Source organism: Schistocerca gregaria, chromosome 6, assembly GCF_023897955.1.
Source record: "Schistocerca gregaria isolate iqSchGreg1 chromosome 6, iqSchGreg1.2, whole genome shotgun sequence".
Taxonomy (NCBI): Eukaryota; Metazoa; Arthropoda; class Insecta; order Orthoptera; family Acrididae; genus Schistocerca; species Schistocerca gregaria.
The window spans coordinates 447,773,569-447,792,279 of NC_064925.1; the positions used below are offsets into that span (position 1 = coordinate 447,773,569).

Here is an 18,711-nt window from a genome sequence, read left to right on the forward strand (position 1 = left end):
TCTAGAGTCTTGCTAAATTCACAGCTTCCATTTCTACACTGCGTTATCTAAATGTTACTTTTATAAAAGAAAGTATCAATTTCCAACTTTCCATTCAAAACCTATTGTCAAATCTGACATGGATTAAAGTAGAACTTCAACTGCTTCATTTTGGATGACTTGTCTCGGCATTTATTTTTTCCAAAACTCTTTTCTCTCCCATCAGAAAAATCTTGGTGAAATTTTCCACAATACACATGTTGCAGCAGATGGTGCCACAGCTATGATATGTACTATTATGTGATACTGCTGCCTATTATGTTTCAATGACTGACTCACTTTGAGCACAGGAAGTGTCCACAGAGGATGACATTGTGTAATGATTACATAATGGTCCAATGGCTACAATCTGAATCAGTTACAATGGAGGTTATTGATCATATGTCTGCACCACTCCCCTTGTCCTAAGTAGAGTGTACCCTTCATACAAGTAAATATAGTGTTTCTAGAGCAACCACATCTGTGTTGATATTTCTATCTTTGATTGTCTTCAACTATAGAGTTGCCTGTCACAACTTTATGTATAAAAATTTATGTGTAAACACTTGTATGCAAACAAATATGTATTGCAATTGTTGTGGATTGTATGACCATGGACCAATAGAGTTAGAATGGAATTAGATGGTAGGAGTAATTATAGCTGTTATTTTTTTATAGTTTTTTTCTGTTTTTGTCTGTACACGACTGATTAAAAATTTTGTAATTTGTAGGTGTGCAAAGTAAAATGCTAACACTGTATAGTTGGAATATGTAAACATTGTAGTTATTTTGTTTTTTAATGTAAGAGACAACAGATCACCCCTTTTCTCACAAATGACTACAATTTAATATTCCAGGTACCTATAACAAATACTGTTGTGGATAAAATACAGAGTGTACGTAAAGTCTGGAAACACTTTCAATTATTTATTGCACAAGAACCAAACATTATACAGATATCATACATGAATCATTTTGAAGAGAAATCCTGAAAGTTGTTTTTCATGTATACCACCACTGTGTAATTTGCCAATAGTCAGTGCAAGTCGCAAACAGGGCGAGGTCCAGTGCAGAGTGAGCTTTCTGTGTGTTGGAGTCCGACAAAAACAAGTGTACTACAGCTGTTCAACAGATGTTTAGAACCAAGTGCGGTAAGAAGCCACCAACAAGGAAGGCCATTTACCACTGGCACAACAAGTTCGTTATGACGGGTTGCTTGTGCCCAGCAAAGAGAAGTGGATGTCCCAGTGTGAGTGAAGTGAATGCGGAGCATATACGAGAGACATTGCAGCAATAGCTGATGCCTCAAATGCAATCAGACTCTCCATCTTTCAGTAGGATGCGGCTCCACTCCATTTTCATCATGAAGTTCATGGATACCTGAATACTGAGCTGCCATATCGATGGATCAGTCGTGCTCGATGGATCAGTCGTGCTACAGAAGGGGACAGCTGTTTCATGAAATAGCCTCCGCGATCACTAGATCTCACTCTGTGTGACTTTTTTCTGTGGGGACACATTAAAGATCTGGTGTATGTACCACCTCTACCACGTGATGTAGCAGAGCTCTGGGAGAGAATACGGGAAGCGACTCCCACACTCGATGATGTCATGCTGGGATGGGTATGGCAAGAATTCGATTACCGTATTGATGCCTGCCTGGTCACTCATGGTTCGCATTTCGAATATTTGTATGTAAAAAAAAAAAAAAAAAAAAAAAAAAAAAAATATTTCAGAGTTTCTCTTCAAAATGCAGTTCATATGACATCTGTACAATGTTTAGTTCTTGAGCAATAAGTAATTGAAAGTGTTCCCGGACTTTATGTACACCCTGTAGTATGAAAAGCCTGCCAAAAAGAATTGCCTGCCCAAACATTCCTGAGATTGAAGAACTTAGGATCATCAAGAAAAGGTAGGCGCGCGCGCGTGTGCGCATGCATGCATGCACGCACGCACGCCCACACACAGACAGAATAGAAACTATTTTTCAACCTTCATCTTTTATGGATAATTCCTATTCAAAAGTCTCACCAACTGAATGTGTATTTCTGAAGCACAAGAATTTGTACTTAACAACCATGTTATTGAATATTTCATTGATGTTCTGCTTTTTTATCTTAGTTACTTTTGTTAAAGTCAGTAGTTTAAAAATTATGCAAACAATCTACAGAAATAATGCACGATTACAAAATCAGAGGTAAGGGGAAAAAATTAACTTGAAAATTTCTTTAATGGTATAAATATATACTTTCATTAGTGATTTGTTTCATCTTTCTAATACATATTATGAATATTTTATTTGTTCACCACTGCTCAACAAGAAATATAAACAAATTCACTAGAAGACTTACAACTCATATTTGTAAAAGAGAAGTGCATGTTTGGTAGGCTGTCAAGAAAGTACATTTGTTGTCTTCCTTTATTGTAACATTCACAAATAATTTCGTACTCAGTTGACGAAATTATGTCCGATTTCTTCATATGAAACCTGAGAGTTTTTGTAGCAATCTTACTTCGTGGTTTTCATATTATTGTCCTTCGAGCAGTTTGTACGTCATGTAAGCAGCCTCCTCTGCTTCCTTTGCACGATAACAATAAAAAACTGGGGCAGTTTTCATTCACATGAACATGGCATTGTAAATATTTAGTTATAACAGTGAAGCTGCTAAAGCTTTTCTTTCTGCGTACTTTCCAATTACAAATATTGATACAATCTTCTCAATCACATTTGAGGTAAATGAACTGGTAATGAAAAATTCACAAGCAGTCACATAAATTAACTAATATTATTTCACAATTAACTGTAAGACATGTGTATTTTCAACTTAGAGTTCTTCTGACTTTGAATTTTTTCTAGTGAACCAAAATCCATTTCATGAGCATTATTCAAAATGCTCAGATACATGAGCTCATTAAGATGTGAAGATAAATTTAAAATACTTGTGTAACTCACAGAACAATTATTCAGTTTGAGTATAACAAGTTGTTTACAATTTAGAACATAATTTATACCTTCATCTGTAATATCATTTCTAGAAATATTCAAATGTTTCAGTCTGGGTAACTGTGGTAAGTACTGCATTCCCTCATCAGTAATATTACAACCTTTGACATTAAGTTGCTGCAGTTTATGACACCTACAGATGAACTTCAAGCCTTCATCTGTCAAACTTTTGCACATGGCTACACACAATCTCTGAAGGTTACGACAACTCTGAGACAGAACTTCTGCACAACTATCATCAAGTCTGCTGTTTGTCAAGTCAATCTCAACAATTCTTGGATAATGTATTCGCCGAAAAGTCCATTTTATAGTGGAAGGCGATATGTGAGATGCATTTGGTATTTGTAAAATTTGCAGTTCTGGTAAGAGCACAATATTTTGGAAACACTCCTCAGTCAACTGTGAACAGTCATAAAACCTTAGTTTTATTAGCTTCTGACAAATTTTGATTGGTGTAAGAGAAGTAGCAGTAAATCCAAACCCATAGCCATCTAGCACAAGTCCTTTCAACTGACTCCCCTTTTTTGCAATAAAATACAGTATGCTATCATCTCTTACTTCAATTCCATCCAGTCGCAAATACTCTAATGACTTACAGCCATCTGCTAAATGGCGCATTAAAGTTGAACCAGTATAGAATGTATGCAGCAATGATAAATACCGAACTTTATCAAACTTACTTAGTATGTAACCAAAATCTTCTGAATCAATATCCATGCTTCTTAATGTCAGGTATTCAATATTCGGCAGAGAAGCCAACAACATTTTCAGCATAACCACTGTTACTGGTCTTGTATCATAAAACTGAAGGCTTTTTATTTTCGGGCAACATTCACACAGTGTTTCAATAACAGAATGTTCAACATTAGCTACCAAAATAACTGAATGCAAGTATGGGGCAGCTCTTAGAACTGTTACAATTTTTTTAACAGATGTACTCCTTTCAGGAAAAAATGCAAGGTTCTGCCAGAGATTTGGGTGTCTGGCCAGAGACCTCCAGCGTGAGTTCACATGCTGTATGTTCAGCACCAGATCTTCCACTGAGCATCGTGAAAATATTTCCAGTAATATCTCATTTGGCACATCATCCAAACTGATTGACATTATAAATGGAATTGTTAGGACCTGTATGAAGAAAACATGAACAATTTATTTATACACTTCCTTTATTTATTCTCAGTCAAATACAACAAAGTAATTGATTGCAAAATTTGTAACTAAAACACACACACACACACACACACACACACACACACTAACCTTTATTTTAAATATCTGCCAATATTCTGCAACCCTCCAGAGTTACCATCTTGAAGTAGTTCGTTTACGTGCAAAGAGACATGGTATTATGGATTTATACACTTTTTCAGCACCAGTTAGCCCATGTCTCTAAAATGTTTTATGAGAATTCTTGTTTGAAATATGTCATTCAGATTCTGAAAAAAAGAAAAGACACACACTATTAAGAATACAAACGTAACTTGTATGGTTGGTACTCCACAGCTTGTAAGTATTCGTTAAAAGACAGCTTGCTGTACACCATGAGCTCCACATAAAAATATTTTTACATACAGCTCACAGTGTACAGCAAGGTGTCTTAACACAAACTGAACTATTGCAGCAACGCATCAAAATTTCAAACAGAAATGAGAGCCAAAGCCCATGCATTATTAGATTATGAATTCAATGTGGCATAAATTTAAGCAACGCATTACGTATCTTGTTTGCAACCTGGCATTTTATCACTGGAACAATTCAAAATGTGTCTACAAATATCTTTTTTTTGCCAATGTGAAGTTAATTTGGCTGTGTGTGTGAGGGGGGGGGGGGGGGGGGGATGGATGCTTAAAGGGACCATACTACTAGGCCATCGGTCCCTTTGTCTTCGAACAGACAGGTCTATACGACTGTAGATCACGACGGAACCTACCACACAAAACCCAGGGGAAGAAAACCCCAAGGTCTACCACGGTCTGCAAAGCTGAGGTAAAGGGGGCAAAAAGAAGAAAGGGAGACAGAGGAAGCAAGACAAGCAAGGTGCACTCCTGTCACAAGCTGAACCCCACAGTGGTGTATCAGATTCAAGTGCGATCTGACCCCCAGCTGGTGTTACTCACACAGCGAAGTGTATTAAGGTGCAGCCAGCACTTTTGCTTAAGCTGGAGGAAATGGGGAATCTACGTCAACTGAAAAATGAAGACCAGTCCTAAGAAGTGATAAATCTCCACTCTGGAAGTGAATGAAGGCCAAGGTGAACACAAGCAACCGAACAAAGCCAAGGTGGCAATGGGTTCACACCCATCGGGAAAGTGGCACATAGTATGAAGTTAAGCTGCTGGAGCAACAACTGTAAGCAAACTCCAGGAGGTAACAGGATCAAAGGAGTAATCAAAAAAGGATACATAGGATGGGTTTCCAGGCATGGCAAATAAACGGCATGCATATTCACTGAGGAGACCATCATATTGGTATGACAGTGGTAGTAGGGCAGCTTCTGCTTACAGACTCTCAACCAGGATAGTGTGAAAAGTGCCAGTGTCCAAACGGATGCTACAGTGATGGATGGTATTGAGACTGCATAAGAGGGAAGAATGTGCAGGCCATTAAAAAAACACCCATAATCTAGAATGAGATTTTCACTCTGCAGCGGAGTGTGCGCTGATATGAAACTTCCTGGCAGATTAAAACTGTGTGCCCGACCGAGACTCGAACTCGGGACCTTTGCCTTTCGCGGGCAAGTGCTCTACCAACTGAGCTACCGAAGCACGACTCACGCCCGGTACTCACAGCTTTCATATCAGCGCACACTCTGCTGCAGAGTGAAAATCTCATTCTGGAAACATCCCCCAGGCTGTGGCTAAGCCATGTCTCCACAGTATCCTTTCTTTCAGGAGTGCTAGTTCTGCATGTTTCGCAGAAGAGCTTCTGTAAAGTTTGGAAGGTAGGAGACGGATACTGGCAGAATTAAAGCTGTGAGTACCGGGCGTGAGTCGTGCTTCGGTAGCTCAGTTGGTAGAGCACTTGCCCGGGTCAAAACCGGAAGGCCCCCTGGATTCAGGATACAGCCTTTGACTCCCCATGCATTTTCTTGCAGAGAACACTGGTTAAACTGATGAATGATAGCCGTCCATCTGAAGAGACAGTTTACCCGATTTCAAAACCGAAACAATGACATTTTCTCGCCACTGAAAAGGGAATTCCCCTCACTCCACAGACATTTAAGAAGGGCAAATACATGATGTTGGCTCAGCACCAACAACTGTTGAAGCATTTGATCATGCATCCAGTCCAGTACAGTATCTGTGTCTGAGCAGAGAGCAAGGATGCTGGTGAATTCCCACTCACTATATGGGGCATTGAAAGACCCCATGCAGCAGAGAATGAAAGGTAGTTGTTCCAGACTGTATTTGAGAAGATGGAACATGGAAAGATAGTGGACCAACACTGAGGCTTGGATGAAATCCTCAGCAAAATGCTAAGTGATAGAGTATGAGCTGGTGAGGATAACAGCACTTAGGGTAATTCCAGGGACACTAGTACAACAGCAGCCAAAAATACCTCTGACCTTTGCCCAATCCTGCAAAGAGGTAGAATGTGACCCTATGACAGCAACATATTGTTTCCAAAAAATTCGTTTCTGGCATTTAAGAAGATAACAGGCCCTAGCACGATGCCATCTGAAGATCAGGAGATGGTCAAGAGATTGCAGCATTTGAGGGTAAGAGGCAGTCTTTAATGAGCGCAGAAATTACGAGGGTCCACCAAAGGAAAGTATTCACTGGGTAAAACCCAAGAAAGAAGGAATCTCCGAAGCAGGTGCCACAAGGATCACTTTGGTTAAACTCTGTATGGACTCATCAATGCTGCTGTGTGGTGGAGCGATTATGGCAGCTGAGGAAACAGCATCCTAGTCCGCATTATTAAAGGCTGACTTTGGAGGGCATCCAGGCAAGTGATGCTAAAGAAAAGACAAGATGACTAGAAAGTGATTGCTGTTGCAGTCAAGAATTGCCCACTGAATTTGGTCTCCAGCACTGTGGAGGCAGATCAAGCCCTGCCCCGGTCAGGGGTCACAGTTCCACTCCTAGGAGGGTTATGGGAGCTAAAATCTCTGAGGAGAAGGAAGGGGGGCATAAACTGTCAAAGGAGGCCAAGAAAGAGCAGGAAGCATACATAGGAGGCCAGTCTGAGGGCAGTTGAAGGAGGGAGGGAGGGGGGGTGGGGCCAGCAGCAGAGATTCAGATTGCTTATGGTTATCGCGGAATCCAAAAAGGTCTGGACAGCCACCACTTCCATCATAGTATGAAGCAGAACCCAGGCACTAAAGGTGTCTGTGCAGACCAAATTACAAACACCTCTGGAGGCTTGTGAAGGGCTGGCCTGGTTCTGGCTGAAGGCTTGGAAACCACAAAGAGTCGTCAAACCAGTACCCACAAAATGAGATTCCTGTGGATACAACACAAGCTACAGAGTAGAAAGAAAGAAGAGATTGCAGTTCTGGAAGGTGGCAATAGTAGCCAATACAGTTCCACTGGGGGGTGGGGGAGTAGTTCAAGAGGCTGGATGGTCGTCTAACAAGCCAGAAGCCAAAACCTTACATTGTGCCAAGTCAGTGTCAGTCATCGGTAAGGATGGAGTGACAGCCATGAATGTAATATTAGACCCTGATTGAGAGGGAGGGGGCGACACCCCCTGGGAAGTTGAGGGGGGGTGGAGGCGGGAGGCCTAGTAATGACACTTACACCACCACCACCACCACCACCACCACCACCACCACCAACAACAACAACAACAACAACAACAACAACACTCCTCCTCCTCCTCCTCCTCCTCCTCCTCCTCCTCCTCCTCCTCCTGAGGGCGAGAGGAGCTGAGGTTGGGAAGAGAGAAAATCACAGCAATATCAGAATCCTAAACAGAACAAGTACCTTGAGGGCCACAGAGTGCAGGTCCTGCATCTGACAAAGTAACAGGGTTCTTGAGGTGCCTGGGGGAGGGAGGAAGGGGTTCTAGAGGGAGCCCCATCCCCAGCAGGTGTCAGAAGAGGGTTTCTTTTCCAGCTGAGGAGAAAGAGTGGTTCCATAAGGGGAGGGAACAGGAATGATCAGGGAGGAGGAAAGGGAAGAGGGACAGGCTGGAGTTGAGGAGGAGGAAGGAGGAGGAGGAGTAGGAAACAGCAGCAAAGCTAGACATTAAAGATACCAGGTAGAGAGCCAAATTTCAGCCGGGCCTCTTGAGTACAACAGATGGCCAAGAATTTTGAATTCTTTAACAGGGTTGCCACAAGTTTCCCAAAGCGAACTTCCCTGATTTCCAGACAAGCTTTAGCATTTTTCCCTGACAAATTTTGAGATCTCAAGGGTAAGTTAAGACGTAAGTTGACAATCTGTCTTTGCAGCTACAATACAAGCTGCAATAGTACAAACAAGGAAATATCTGTAAAAACTTGCAGGCAGATGGCATTACCTGATGTAAGCAAAAATCTTAAGTACTAATATCAAGAACTTTGGCAATGAATTGTTTTTAGATGGAGAAGTAATATGGTATACGTGTTTCATGAAGACCAGTGATATTATTTTATTTCAATAAAATGAAGCACATTTGGTGAGAAAAATATGCATTTCCTTGGAGTCGAAGACATATTTAAAATACCTTCACTAATTTCAGAAATAACCTCAGAAACAAGTAGGCCTCTTGAAAGAATTGTATAAGATGGGGAAGAATTATGTAAACCAACACTGCACGTGACCGCCAATAATAAAGTAGACCACCAGTGACTGACAATTTTCTTCTTACTGTCCGTACTTTCCTACATATAATCTACTTTTGAAGTGCTAAAATGTACTACAACAAATAAAACACTACACTGTACAGTGTACTTGCTGTGAGACAGCCGCAATTCCTGAAATCCATCGCCCATGGCCTCTGGCCTGCTGAGGAGCCTGCAGTCCTGGGTCCATGGATATATCATGAAAATCCGCTGTGTTACGCACTACGCAAACAGACCTGGCCTGCAGGCAGATTGGTGAAACTAGATCCGACGGGCAGGTCCTGTACATTAGTGGGAACTGAATGGCTTCAGATCTGCAGGCCTGATCCATTACAGATAACCACAGAAACGACCTCCGGTTTTGGCCCATTGCAGAAATCCATTCATGTGACCAGCTATTCACAAGCCACAGACAGCATGTTGATGTAATGAATCCATGGTGATCAGTCCATGCAACAGATAACTTGTTCAAATACTCTGAGAATTAATAATAATGAGGATAGGTAGCAACTCACTGTAAAGATGATTGCTGAGCCATAGACGAGCACGTAGAAAATTCAATCACTCTCACAACTAATTTTTCAGTCACAGCTTTTGTCAGCAAACGAGAGCGCACCCGCATGCACATGCACAAAATCACTCAAACCCTACTGAGGTACACACGACCACTGTATCCGACTGTTGTCACCTTTTCCTCTCTGCCTAACACATTTCAAGGAACTTCCTCTCTAGATGACGATGCCCTAAGAACATTGTTTGATGAGTTCTCCACCTCAAAACCATGTGATTTCTAAATTCGTGGAATCAAAAAGTTACCGAGCATTGGCAGACTTGTAAACAGTGAAAGAGAATTTAATGCACGGTAACAAAAGTCATGGGATACCTACTAGTATCGTGTTGAATCTCCTTTTGTCCAGTGTAGCTATGTAGTGCAGCATCTCTATGGGGTCAATCCATACCAAGTATTCCAGCACTGGTTCCTTGACCATCTCAGAAAAATTTTATATTTGCTTGGTGAATTCCCTAATGTTTAGTAGTAACAAAAATATTTAAAAAATATTAATTGTTTTTATTTTGAAATGGCAGCTATATTTGTTCCAGGTCACATACATTTTTTTATTTGCAAGCATCTACATTTTTTATTATTATTCAGAAGTGGATTTCCTAAGCCTTTCAGAGATAAAATGCTTTTAGTTCAACACACTCTTAACTACAAATTAACGTCATCATCACTTAGCTGAATGTATTCTTTTAATATATTTTTAATAGGTCACAGTTATCAGCCACAAATTAAAAAACTCAATTTTTGAACAGTAGTTTTCCAAAGAAAGATTAATTTTTCAGCTTTAATGTTTTTTTCTGCTACTACACTGTATAGTATAGTTTACTTTATATAAAGTATCAATGGTGAGCAGCTTACACTCAAGAAAGTACACTATTTTTAAATACGGATTTTTTCTATTTTGTGGCCTGCAGTATCCTTGTTGGGTGATCAGATAAAAATCTGAAAATTTCACAGTTAATAGACCTTTATGATATCAAACTTCAGTAAAAATTCCAACTTTCAGATTCAATTGGAAGTGATGGAAAAAAAAGATTACAAACATGAGTCAAAATGCGTTTTTTAACATCTGCGATATCTGGTAGGCTAATTAAATAAAGTATACCAATTGCATAATTCAACACATCACATTACACTAGCTAATGATTATTTGTCAAAACAATGCTGTGGTAATTGTTTCAGCAGGCTAAAAATTGCATCTGCAAGCCTATACAAGTCTGATTGTTGTCTTCCCCCTTACACCAACAATTGTTTACTCACACTTATTTAGCTAGAAGTTCATGGAATGTGCAGTTGAAAAAGGTGTCTGTTGGTGTTATTATTAATGAAGCTTGTCATAAAAGTGTGTATGGAGTGTATTCTAAAGACATTACTTTAATTGACCTTTAGTCAACCATAGTGCTAGTGTTTTTCAATACAGGTCAGAGGCAGGTAGTGCTATTTTCATTGTTTTCTACAAGAAGTGGTTAGCAATCACAGTTTAGTAAACAATCAGCCGCCTTTAGTGAATTAGCAGTCTATTTAAAAGTTTATTAACACTCTATAGTAAATTGATTTCTTAGGATGGATAGGATGTGTGGCTGCTGTGTACGGACGCAGGAGGAGCTGGCCACTCTTCGCGAACAGCTGAGCGTGTTGATGTCCGCGGTCAGCCGTCTTCAGGCTGCTGCCTCGGAGTGTAGTGGCAGGGGGGAGTCTGGTGCGTCGCAAGGCACACCCCAGGTGTTACATGCTTCACCCACTGTCCCTGCTGTCGAGACATCTTTGCAGGTACCAGGTGCGGTTGGGCCACCCTCTCCCCAAGGGGAGTGGTGGGTTCAGCGGCGTTCACAGTGAATGAGGCAGAGGGTAAATGCGGAGGTTGGCCGTGTGGCAGTTATTAGTTATTGGCAGCTCCAATGTTAGGCGGTTATGGAGCCCCTTGGGGAAATAGCGGAAAGGTCAGGGAAGAAGGCCAGTGTTCACTCTATCTGCTTGCTGGGGGGGTCTCATCCGAGATGTGGAGGAGGCCTGACCGGTGGCGATAGAGAGCACTGGGTGCACCCGACTGCAAATTGTTGCTCATGTCGGCACCAATGACTCCTGCCGTCTGGTTCAGAGGTCATCCTCAGTTCATACAGGCGATTGGCGGAATTGGTGAAGGCGGAAAGCCTCACTCGAGGGGTGGAATCAGAGCTAACTATTTGTAGTATCGTTCCCAGAACCGATCGCAGTCCTCTGGTTTGGAGCCGAGTGGAAGGCTTAAACCAGAGGCTCAGACAATTCTGCGGAGAGCTGGGGTGCAGATTTCTTGACCTCCGCTATCGGGTGGAGAAATGTAGGGTCCCCCTGAATAGGTCAGGCGTGCACTACACGGCGGAAGTGGCTACAAGGGTAGTGGAGTACTTGTGGAGTGCACATGGGGGTTTTTTAGGTTAGAGAATTCCCTCCCTAGGCCTGACAAGACGCCTCCTGAGATGCGGCAATGTAGGAGTACGCAAAATGCAACACGGAATAACAATATTAATGTGCTAATAGTGAACTGCAGGAGCGTCTATAGAAAGGTCCCAGAAATGCTCTCATTAATAAACGGTCACAACGCCCATATAGTACTAGGGACAGAAAGTTGACTGAAACCAGACGTAAACAGTAATGAAATCCTAAACTCAGATTGGAATGTATACCGCAGAGACAGGCTGGACAGTGAAGGGGGAGACGTGTTTATAGCGATAAGAAGTGCAATATTATCAAAGGAAATTGACGGAGATTCGAAATGTGAAATGATTTGGGTGGAGGTCATGGTTAAAGCAGGCTCAGACATGGTAATTGGATGTCTCTATAGGCCCCCGGGCTCAGCAGCTGTTGTGGCTGAGCACCTGAAGAATAATTTGGAAAATATTTCGAGTAGATTTCTCCACCATGTTATAGTTCTGGGTGGAGATTTTAATTTGCCGGATATAGACTGGGAGACTCAACGTTTATAATGGGTGGCAGGGACAAAGAGTCCAGTGAAATTTTTTAAAGTGCTTTATCTGAAAACTACGTCGAGCAGTTAAACAGAGAGCCAACTCGTGGCGATGACATATTAGACCTTCTGGTGACAAACAGACCCGAACTATTTGAAACAGTTAATGCAGAACAGGGAATCAGTGATCATAAAGCGGTTACTGCATCAATGATTTCAGCCATAAATAGAAATATTAAAAAAGGTAGGAAGATTTTTCTGTTTAGCAAAAGTGACAAAAAGCAGATTACAGAGTACCTGACGGCTCAACACAAAAGTCTCAAGTATAGATAGTGTTGAGGATCAGTGGACAAACTTCAAAACCATCGTACAATAAGCGTTAGATGAGTATGTGCCAAGCAAGAACGTAAGAGATGGAAAAGAGCTACCGTTGTACAACAACCAAGTTAGGAAACTGCTGCAGAAGCAAAGGGAACTTCACAGCAAACATAAACATAGCCAAAGCCTTGAGACAAACAAAAATTATGCGAAGCAAAATGTAGTGTGAGGAGGGCTATGCGACAGGTGTTCAATGAATTCGAAAGTAAAGTTCTATGTACTTACTTGGCAGAAAATCCTAAGAAATTTTGGTCTTATGTCAAAGCGGTAGGTGGATCAAAACAAAATGTCCAGACACTCTGTGACCAAAATGGTACTGAAACAGAGGATCACAGACCAAAGGCCGAAATACTAAATGTCTTTTTCCAAAGCTGTTTCACAGAGGAAGACTGCACTGTAGTTCCTTCTCTAGATTGTCGCACAGATGACAGAATGGTGGATATCGAAATAGACGACAGAGGGATAGAGAAACAATTAAAATCGCTCAAAAGAGGAAAGGCCGCTGGACCTGATGGGATACCAGTTTGATTTTACACAGAGTACGCAAAGGAACTTCCCCTCCTTCTTGCAGCAGTGTACTGTAGGTCTCTAGAATAGCGAAGCGTTCCAAAGGATTGGAAAAGGGCACAAGTCATCCTTGTTTTCAAGAAGGGACGTCGAACAGATGTGAGGAACTATAGACCTATATCTCTAACGTCGATCAGTTGTAGAATTTTGGAACACAATTATGTTAGAGTATAATGACTTTTCTGGAGACTAGAAATCTAGTCTGTAGGAATCAGAATGGGTTTAGAAAAAGACGGTCGTGTGAAACCCAGCTTGCGCTATTCGTCCACGAGACTCGGAGGGCCATCGATATGGGTTCACAGGTAGATGCCGTGTTTCTTGACTTCCGCAAGGCGTTCGATACAGTTCCCCCACAGTCATTTAATGAACAAAGTAAGAGCATAGGACTATCAGACCAATTGTGTGATTGGTTTGAGGAGTTCCTAGATAACAGAACGCAGCATGTCATTCTCAATGGAGAGAAGTCTTCCGAAGTAAGAGTGATTTCTGGTGTGCCGCAGGGGAGTGTCATAGGATCGTTGCTATTCACAATATATATAAATGACCTGGTGGATGACATCGGAAGTTCACTGAGGCTTTTTGCAGATGATGCTGTGGTGTATCGAGAGGTTGTAACAATGGAAAATTGTACTGAAATGCAGGAGGATCTGCAGCGAATTGACGCATGGTGCACGGAATGGCAATTGGATCTCAATGTAGACAAGTGTAATGTGCTGCTAATACATAGAAAGATAGATCCCTTATCATTTAGCTACAAAATAGCAGGTCAGCAACTGGAAGCAGTTAATTCCATAAATTATCTGGGAATAGGCATTAGGAGTGATTTAAAATGAAATGATCATATAAAGTTGATCGTCGGTAAAGCACATGCCAGACAGATTCATTGGAAGAATTCTAAGGAAATGCAATCCGAAAACAAAGGAAGTAGGTTACAGTACACTTGTTCGCCCACTGCTTGAATACTGCTCAACAGTGTGGGATCCGTACCAGATAGGGTCGATATGAGAGATAGAGAAGATCCAACGGACAGCAGCGCGCTTCGTTACAGGATCATTTAGTAATCGCGAAAGCATTACGGAGATGATAGATAAACTTCAGTGGAAGACTCTGCAGGAGAGATCCTCAGTAGCTCAGTACGGGCTTTTGTTAAAGTTTCAAGAACATACCTTCACCAAAGAGTCAAGCATTATATTGCTCCCTCCTACGTATATCTCACGAAGAGACCACGAGGATAAAATCAGAGAGATTAGAGCCCACACAGAAGCATACCGACAATCCTTCTTTCCACGAACAATACGAGACTGGAAGAGAAGGGAGAACTGATAGAGGTACTCAGGGTACCCTCCGCCACACACCGTCAGGTGGCTTGCGGAGTATGGATGTAGATGTAGATGTAGAAGATTACAGTGAAGGAGAAGAAGTGTTGTTTTACTTACGAGTCAGCCCAGAGGTTACATCAAGATGCAAGTACCATGAAATAAAATACTTAAAAAGATTTCATCATCTTTTTTGTCAGTCTTGCATGGAACCTTTTGAGAAACATAAGAAACCTATAACAAACGGTCTGTGAGAAATAACATTTGACCATTATTCTAAAAATAAAAGCCTTTTTGTCAATCTCATACCAGGAAAAATTCTGTCCAACATGTTAGAAAGATATTTGTAATTCACAAGAGAAAGGATAGTGAAACCTCAGATACAGAATTTTGTGACTTATCAGCAACCATTAACAAAGTAGATACAACTTGTAAAATCCTGGGTATATCGCATGTTAGTAAAATTAGAAAACTACATTAAGATAAGAGACCAAGTGCCTTGAATACAACAATTGAGAAATGGCAGCTACACTCAAAAAGAATTTGGAAGTTTCATTTCAAAATACAATTTGTACTAAAACAGATTCAAGCTCTCAAACTTCACCAACTGAATATGATGATTTGATAGAAAAACTAAAACTAAATGCAGTACTTCAAACAAAGAGGATAAAATTAAGATTATCAGTTTACTGCCGAATTCTTGGAGTCAAGCAAAAGTTAGTGATGAATTTAATGTGTCAGAACGTCTTGTTAAGTTAACAAGGCAGTTAGTAAAAGAACAGGGAATTTTCCAACCAATACAAAAGAAAAGTGCATCTAATTTGGTTGATGAAAACACAATCAATAAGTTATTAAGTATTATGACGATGGCAATAACGGCCGTTTGATGTCTGGCAAAAAAGACTGTTTCTGTGAAAGAAAATGGTTATAAGATTCAAAGACAAAAAAGGTTAATATTGTGTTATTTAAATGAACTATTCACTGAATTTAAAAAAAAGAAAATCCTGACATTAAAATTGGAAGATCAAAGTTTGGCGTGTTGAGACCAAGACGGTGTATTGTTGCAGGGGCTTGTGGCACACATAATGTTTGTGTACCATCAGAATATAAAGTTGATGATAGATGGGGCCGATCTTAGAGTTGACTATAAAGACCTTTTGGAGGTTATGGTACGCAATATTGACAGTTACAATTGTATGATCAAAGGAAAATGTGAAGATTGTCCAGGAAAATAAGCCTTATTGATATGTTTGAAGAATCCGAAGAAGGCAATTTGATGCCTGACAATATAAAATACAAACAATGGGTGACAAGACAGAACTGAAATGGTGGCAGTCATAAAATCACAAGAAGAGTTTTTTGAAGTGTTGGTGGCTAACCTTGAAAATCTGAAAATGCATTATTTTAGTGCAAAAGCTCAAAGTAAATTTTTGAAAGACAAAAAGCAAATCTTGGCAGCCAATAAATGCTTAGTTCTTGCTGACTTTTCGGAAAATTATTCCTTTGTTGTTAAAGATGAAGTACAAGGGCTCCACTGGGTAAACAAACAGGCCACAGTTAACACACAAAGATGAAGATAAACTAATGAGCCACAGCTTTTGTGTCATAAGTGACTACCTTGACCACAACATTACTTCAGTGCACATTTTTCAACTAAAATTAACAAACTACAAACAAACAAAAATATTAACATCTCTTTTCATAAAGAAGATTTTGGGTTTGATGTAGAATGGCACTTTTTTGCTTCATGCCATGGGAAGAATACTTCTTGTGATGTTGTCAGGGGTACAACAAAGTGAGCTGTCACAAAAGCAAATCTGCAGCAGACCGATGACAATCATAACACCTCAAGAAATGTTTGAATTCTGTAAAAAACATATCAAAGGAATCACCTATGTTTTTGTACAATGTGGAGAAATACAAGAAGTTTATGACAGGGTCTTGAAGGAAAGGTACAACAGTTGTCAGAAGATTGAAGGCACTATCTTATCATTGTTTTCTACCCTATTCACACAACTTACTGAAGTTTAAGATCACATCAACTTTGCCTGATAGTGAACTTCATTAGTGTGGAAGACTTGTACAACTGGTTCTTCAAAATAAAGACATAGTGGCTCATGTTTACAATAAACAGTGGTGGATTGGCGAAGTTGATAATACTGACTGTCAAAACCAAGATGTACATGTTGTACTTTATCACCCTCGAGGACCTAGGACATCTTTAAAACAGGAAGCTGTCTCCCATGGAATTTACAACTGTGACTGGGCGAACTTATAATCTAACACCCAAACTGGGTGAACAAAATTTCTCAAATGTTCAATGAGCGATGTACTAAAAACAAATAACAACAGAACAATATAATGTAATTAGTAGGCTTATTTTCTATAAAAAGTGAGTAATCATACATATGATTAAATTATATATTGTAACTGATATACTTTATTCCATTAGCCTAGATATCGCAGATGTTAAAAAACGTATTTTTGACTTGTGTTTGTAATGTTTTTTCCATAACTTCCAACTGAATCTCAAAGTTGAAATTTATATACTGGAGTTTGATATCATAAAGGTCTTTTAACTGTGAAATTTTCAGATTTTTATCTGGTCCCCCAACAAAGATATTGCAGGCCACAAAATGGTAAAACTTTAAAAAATCCACTTTTAAAAGAGTGTATTTTTTAAGTGTAAGCTGCTCACCATTGATACTCTATAAAAAGTACACAGTGTAATAGCAGAAAAAATATTAAAGCTGAGAAATTAATCTCTCTTTGGAAAACTACTGTTCAAAAATTGAGTTTTTTAATTTGTGGCTGATGACTGTCAACTATCAAAATATATTAAAGAATACATTTGGCTAAGTGATAATGTTAATTTGTAGCCCAGAGTGTGATGAACTAAGTGTATTTTATATGAAAGGCTTAGGACAATCCACTACTGAATAATTGTAAAAATGCAGATACCTGTAAATGCGAAAAAATGCATGCAGCCTGGAACAAATATATAGTCGTCATTTCAAAATAATAAACAATAAATTTTTTGTGTTGCTTGAGGCTTTCCCAATGGACATGTTGTATATGTGCTTCTCAGGCAAGACGTCTGATGTCATAGTGAAAACTCCACAATATGGCCAATAGTGACAATATGAACCAATAGCTTGAAGTACAGCAACGCCACCTGCAAGATGAAGTCCAGCTATCAGTTGATATCGTCACTACTGGCCATCAAATTTGGCACCTCCACACATGCGCACTTCCTGCCTAAGACTGGCATAAATAGGGGGCTCTAGTCATTCCTTAGCAGTGTGTTCGTCGCACGTGAAGATGTCTGCCAGTTGCGCTGATGAAATATTGTGGAGTTTTCACTATGACATCCGACGTCTCGCCCGAGAACCGTTGTTGTTGTTGTTGTTGTTGTTGTTGTTGTTGTTGTTGTTGCCCTCCAATGCTAAATTTGTGGTCCCTTGATGCCTCAAAACATGTCCTACCAACCGATCCCTTCTTCTAGTCAAGTTGTGCCACAAACTTCTCTTCTCCCCAATCCTATTCAATACGTCCTCATTAGTTACGTGATCTATCCACCTTATCTTCAGTATTCTTCTGTAGCACCACATTTCAAAAGCTTCTATTCTCTTCTTGTCCAAACTAGTTATCGTCCATGTTTCACTTCCATACATGGCTACACTCCAAACAAATACTTTCAGAAACGACTTCCTGATACATAAATCTATATTCGATGTTAACAAATTTCTCTTTTTCAGAAACGCTTTCCTTGCCATTGCCAGCGTACATTTTATATCCTCTCTACTTCGACCATCATCAGTTATTTTACTTCCTAAATAGCAAAACTCCTTTACTACTTTAAGTGTCTCATTTCCTAATCTAATTCCCTCAGCATCACCCGATTTAATTTGACTACATTCCATTATCCTCGTTTTGCTTTTGTTAATGTTCATCTTATATCCTCCTTTCAAGACACTGTCCATTCCGTTCAACTGCTCTTCCAAGTCCTTTGCCGTCTCTGACAGAATTACAATGTCATCGGCGAACCTCAAAGTTTTTACTTCGTCTCCCTGAATTTTAATACCTACTCCAAATTTTTCTTTTGTTTCCTTTACTGCTTGCTCAATATACAGATAGAATAACATCGGGGAG

The 18,711-nt window shown here is 40.1% G+C and overlaps 1 protein-coding gene across 2 annotated transcripts in view; it reads right to left on the reverse strand.

Annotated features, from left to right (window-relative positions):
• Positions 1 to 2,241: 2,241 nt before the first annotated feature.
• The window catches only part of LOC126278023 (F-box/LRR-repeat protein 2-like), a 50,036-nt gene continuing 33,566 nt past the window's right edge, over positions 2,242 to 18,711 (reverse strand). For both annotated transcript variants that reach the window (XM_049977745.1, XM_049977743.1), the window contains exons 2-3: positions 4,283 to 4,458; positions 2,242 to 4,147 (exon numbers count right to left, since the gene is read on the reverse strand). In XM_049977745.1, coding sequence (XP_049833702.1) covers positions 2,816 to 4,126 — 1,311 coding nt within the window. In that variant the 5' untranslated portion in view covers positions 4,127 to 4,147; positions 4,283 to 4,458 and the 3' untranslated portion in view covers positions 2,242 to 2,815. The remainder of the gene's footprint in view (positions 4,148 to 4,282; positions 4,459 to 18,711) is intronic.